The sequence below is a fragment of the Montipora foliosa genome, chromosome 5 (assembly GCF_036669935.1).
Source record: "Montipora foliosa isolate CH-2021 chromosome 5, ASM3666993v2, whole genome shotgun sequence".
In the NCBI taxonomy this organism is placed as follows: Eukaryota; Metazoa; Cnidaria; class Anthozoa; order Scleractinia; family Acroporidae; genus Montipora; species Montipora foliosa.
The window spans coordinates 6,412,119-6,417,792 of NC_090873.1; the positions used below are offsets into that span (position 1 = coordinate 6,412,119).

A 5,674-nucleotide genomic window follows, 5' to 3' on the forward strand; every position below is an offset into this window, starting at 1 on the left:
GATCCATTTGGACACAAATTCCGACATTTTTGGTCTAGAATCAAGTGAAACAGTCTTTTCCCGGACGTTCATTGCGAAAATTTTGGTCAACCTCTCGAGGTTTTCCATTTTTCTGAAATATCGGAAATTCCGGAAACTTTTTCCGGGGGGCGATCCATTTGGGAAAAAAATTCGCAATTTTCGGTTCGGAATCAATTCAAATGGAACAGTAATTTTCGGATTGTTCGTTTCGAAAATTTTGGGGAACCACTCGAAGTTGACCATTTTTTCCGAAATGTCGGAATTACCTGGAATTTTCTGTTCCCTTTGACAGACGGAAATTTCGGACTGAAATTTAATCTCGTAGCCAGAGATCTGGGTACGAGATTAAAAGTGATTTTGCCCGAACGGGTGCCCCCAACCTCCCCCGCCCGACCCCCGCCCGTATTGCAGCATGTATTCCCCAAATTGACGCATACAACATGGCGGCCAAATGGGGTCATGCAGGGACTTTGTCGGTTTCCAGTGGTAGCGGGATACGAGACGACAAAAAAACGTCAAGATCGTTTAATTTGCAGCAAGTAAACGAAATATCTCTTTTAATACAGGGACAGCAAACTGTCCAGGACATTGTTGGCAAAGCCACCGATCTTTTCCGCTATTTGGAGGGAGCCAAAGTTGTAGTTGACGAGAAATCAAAAGCTGAAACTCGAAACAATAACAAGAAAGTACAAGAGACTTTGAATGGATTGAAAGAGCTCTTCTCTCGTCTTCGAGTTATCTATGATGAAAGTAACCGACGTATAGATATTTCTCAAGGAGAAAATCTAGAGGTAAAGTGTTTTTGCAAAGATAGTGTTTGTGTTGTTGTTTAAATTTGTTCTGGTTCAAAATGTTTTCAACCAGTTCAATTTTTATTTTCCTTTGTTTCAGATTATGATAATGAATATTAGACAAAGAAAAATCAAACTTGAACTGGTTTGAAAATTTTTATCAGGGAAAATTTTGAACCACAAAATCTACACTTCCAGCATCCGGACTGGATAGTCCTGTCCACGGTCATTCCGGCTAAAAACCTTTTTAGTATATCCCACGACAGGCAGTCTAAAAACTTAGCTAAATTACAGAATAAAGGACCATTTTTGTGGCTGTAAATAGCTCTCATTGTGACGTGCTTTGTTCTTAGAAAATGTCACCCTAAGAAGGTAGTACATACTGTAGGTGCCAAGTGCTGTAATTGTCAAGTTTGCAGAAAATCTTGTGACATTTTGTGTGGTGATTACATAGGGCAAGGGGAAACTGTTTGGCTTTATTTATCGGTCAATTAAGCAAGCATGACTGTATTCTCTGTTGTAAGTCTACTGCTGCCGGCTAGATTCTAGAATACCCATTCACTTTTTGGGGCTTGTCAATGTTCTGCTTCAGCAGTCCACAGTCGCTTTAAGATAAGAAGAGAGAGCTTGGGAATGGAATCGATCAAAAAGTTGTGCCACCGCAGTCCGCTATGCTCAGAGACGGTCATTGTGTATAATAAAAAACTACCGAATTGAGAACAACCTCTACAAAATATATGGCTTGTTCTTTTAGGCCTAGTTTATATGTCGTGCTATTGTTGAATTTAATTTAGACAAATTTAATTCCAGGTCCTACTTTAAAATAAATTCAACGATAAAGCGACGTCTTAAACGAATTCGACTCGTCTGTTAAGGACGGTGCCTACGAATTAAAAGGTATTTTTGCCCCGGTTTATGATTATGCAGGAAATGTAGATCTTAACAAGTGTTATTGAAATCCAAAAAGAAAATTGGGGGTAACCACGCATTTTTCAGAGATAATTAATGAATAATATTTGTAAAAAGCTTTAAAATACAAAGCATTGTATGGCGTTCTTTCCCAAATTGAAGCTTAATTATCTCTCAAAAATGCATGGTTACCCCCAATTTTCTTTTTGGATACCTAGAGTACTTACTAAGATCTACTTTCTCTGGATAATTTTAAACCGCGCAAAATTATCGCTGTCTTGGTAAGCATCACCGATAGGAAACCAGAGTATCTCGAGATGCACAGAACGTACGCGCAATAACAATAGTAGGCACCGTTCTTAAGTTAAATTCATCCTAGACACTTTATCCGTCTTAAGAAGACAGATAAAATATCTTTAAAGTGTCATCAGTTTATCCGTCGCATCAGCGTCGTGTCGAATGAAATGAATACATTATTTTCGTACATTATTAATTTTGACCAGGTATATTGCATTCCGGCTGAGAAATAAGTTTGACCATTAATTTTCGACGCATAAAACCACGGTACAATTAATGTCGACACAAGGACAAATTTAATTGGAACTAAATTCGTCTGAATTAAATTCGACGATGGCGCGACGATTAAACTAGGCCTAAGCCACGCAAGCAACAAACCATGTCAACTTGTGGTCACTCGTTATCATTATGGGACTACGGACTGCAGTGGCAGTCCATTTCACTTCTTCATCTCATTCTAACTTCTGCATCCACTACTGGACTACGGACTGCAGTGGCAGAATTTGCTCCCTGCTGCTGTGAGGTTTGTGAAGTGCCAATCATGGAGTGTTTAAAAATTCTTTCCAGTTGCCAGACGTCTGGACGCAGCTGTTTTTGTCTTTGGTGCATCCAGATGTGAATTTCAGTCATTTTTCCTGCCTGGCAATTCTGCTTAACCCATTGCTTCCCAGGGGCTCCCCATTTGACGAGTAAAATCGTCTGGCATTAGACGGAGTAAAATACTAAGTGTGGCCGGTTTAGGCAGGTTTGGATGTCAAAGGGTTTTTCAGTGAGTGATGAAGGAGGCTCAAAATAGTTTCTCCTTTTTTCAATCAAATACAGCTGTAAACATATTTTGTCCTTAGAATGATACAGTTAGGGTAATTGTATCAAGACTCAATTTGGGCAGGGTGGTAAGTACCTATCTTAGATTTCTCACGTTATATTTTCCTCCAAAATAATGCTACCATGGCAACGATATTACGCATTTCTTTAAGCCCTAAAATCAACATATACATGTATTGTCTTTTTTTGAAGAAACGGGACGGTGAAATCTTCCCATTTAGCATTTGCAGATAATGTTAGAAATTATCTCTAAAATATTTCAAATTCAACAAAATCTGTACGCCAGTTTTTCAGAAAAATCAGTTTTTTGAAATTGATCTTTAATTTTTTTTTCTTCCTACAGAAGTTTTTTAAGCATGCCCCCAGACTTCCCTAGAGTGTGGCAATGTTATCAATAAAGTTGGAAACAGGACATTCTGTAATGTCTCTTTTTTTTTTTATTTGCAGTCCATGGTTCCTTTGAAGCTTGAAGTACAAGAATCAGAAATGGAAGCACCAAAAGATGCCACTGCTCTTCAAATTGAACATGACACTCTTCAAGAGGTAGGCCAGTGCTCTTTATTGATTGTTGTTAATATAGGAGTTTGTACGAGTATAGAGTATATTTGGGAATTTGTAAGTACAAGTGATGTATTGAAAGTTGGACAAGCTTATAAGGAAGTCCAGCGTAAGAACTTTCTTAACATTACAAGTATCAGTTAATTCTGAGTTGTACAAATAAGATTGTGATTTTTTAGTTCACTCAAGAAAATTTTCTGGATCAATCCTAGAGAAAGAGATATTTCTATAAACTGGGTTTAGTTATAAAGAAAACTTTCATTCAGCCAAAAGAAACATTCATCTAAGTTTGAATGCTGTTGCTGTTGCTGTATGGTATCATTGTTTACTTTTTGTGTTGAAATATTCAATACTACATGTATTTTGGGTTTTTCTTGTTTTGATTTTGCTGTGCTAAATGGTACGCACAAGGTTGAAATAGTAACTTCAGTGAGACCTTACTGAGTCCAATTTGGCATAAATGTGTTCTGCTCTTGTACTAATTATTTACTAGATAAATAATGTTGTTGAGCAGAAATCACTGTACAATAAATTTAATCATATGATAGACGTGGCGCAAGGGTTGGCCTGGGCAGTGCTTTGTGAAATCGTCTTTCATGTCCTGGTTTAGATTTGGTGTCTTTTACCCTACTCTTCTCTGAGAGGTTTTTTTATTGCTAATCTGGATTCTCCCTTTCTTTGATTTGATATGCTACTTTTTTATTTGAGTTGATTTTTTTCTACATTCCTCCCTGTTATATGGTGGCACTCAGCGTCTCCACTTCACTCTGTCTTCTCTACTCCACTTTCATTTTGATTACCTTACTATGATTGTGAAACTTGTTCACGCTTTGACTTGCATAAATCCTCTCTAAGATACCCATTGTCTATCTGTTATCTAGTATTGAATAACATTCCTATTTTTTTTTTCGAAACACCCTTACAATTAAAATAGTCTCAAGTGTTATTACTTGTAATAAGTCTCTGAAGCTTGACTTTTGACTAGGACAGTAATCATTTAAAATTTTTGCAACTTCTCCATTGTTCACTTTGAATTTTGTGCTTGTATGTTTGTGTGTATGTTTAGTTGCCTTTCTTAATTCTTGGCATTACTTTTTAAGACTATAATTATTATTTACTTATTATTTACATTCTTACACTACTCATACATTACATATAGTACATACATTGCATATTATGCAACACTGCACTACACTATACTGTATTACCTACATGTACATTCAACTAACACTGGTGAGCTCTTGGCCACCCCACAAGCAAGGAAAAAGAGCAAATATAATTATTTATGAAATGGAGGGGTTGCTCTTGCCATTACTTAATAAGTAAATTATTTTCTCTTTCTTTGCTGACGTTAAGGCCATTTCAGCCCCTGGCTTTGTGTCTACTGAACTCTTGTAATTTATCTTAAAGTTTACAAGCAAAAAGCTTAAGTTAAGTCCTCTTGTCTTGTGAATTTCTCTATCTCTTCGTTGCAGTGTCATTCAACTGTGTCATTCTCCTTTACTATTCATAATTAGGTGTATAAAGGTAAAGTAACTTTATTTAACGTCAGTAGTTCCTTCAGCTACGAGGCTGGTATCAATGGAAGCTGACGATGCGCCCCTTACCCCCCTCCCTCTGTCAGTGCTGTGTTTTACGGGTATTTAAAGCTATAGCTACAAGGATCAGAGGAAAGTCGAAACAGACGTTGAAGTCACCGAGGATTGAACCGGGGACCTCTTGCTCCGAAAGCTGCGCACTGGCCAACTGAGCCATGACTGCGACTGTTCCTGCGACTCCGGCTGTTCCTGTATATAGGAACTTGCAGCAGATCAGCTATCTTTTTCTATGGATCCTGATAGTATTCTCTTGTTAGCTTTGCCATTAACATTCTTTTAGTAAGAGCTGTGTTGTCAGATCAGCAGACATGTCTCAGATTGTACACTTTACCCCAGGTGTTGGGCACAAATGAAGTTGGTCTTCATGATGTCATTTGAATACATGAATAATAATTATTGATGTAATCCTTTCTCTTGGTTCCACATTTTCAAATTTAATCTTATCTCTCAAGTGCTGAACCCAGCAAATCTTCATATTTGTTAAAGGGGTTTAGTTTCCAAGGAACTGTGGTGTTGCGTCAGTGGGGAAATGCAACACAGAAATGGGTTTGGTAGAGAATTCAACAATTCGCTCCGACGAAGGGCTAATGCTCGAAACGTCAGCATTCATTTTTGTTATCACTTCTCTGGGCAGCCAAGCCTTGATTTGGCTCATGTTTCCAGAAGTTTCCTTTT

The 5,674-nt window shown here is 37.7% G+C and overlaps 1 protein-coding gene across 3 annotated transcripts in view; it reads left to right on the plus strand.

Annotated features, from left to right (window-relative positions):
• The first annotated feature begins 447 nt into the window (after nt 1-447).
• LOC138003505 (mediator of RNA polymerase II transcription subunit 30-like) overlaps nt 448-5,674 on the plus strand; it is a 13,735-nt gene continuing 8,508 nt past the window's right edge. For all 3 annotated transcript variants that reach the window (XM_068849611.1, XM_068849609.1, XM_068849610.1), the window contains exons 1-2: nt 448-812; nt 3,291-3,386. In XM_068849611.1, coding sequence (XP_068705712.1) covers nt 462-812; nt 3,291-3,386 — 447 coding nt within the window. In that variant the 5' untranslated portion in view covers nt 448-461. The remainder of the gene's footprint in view (nt 813-3,290; nt 3,387-5,674) is intronic.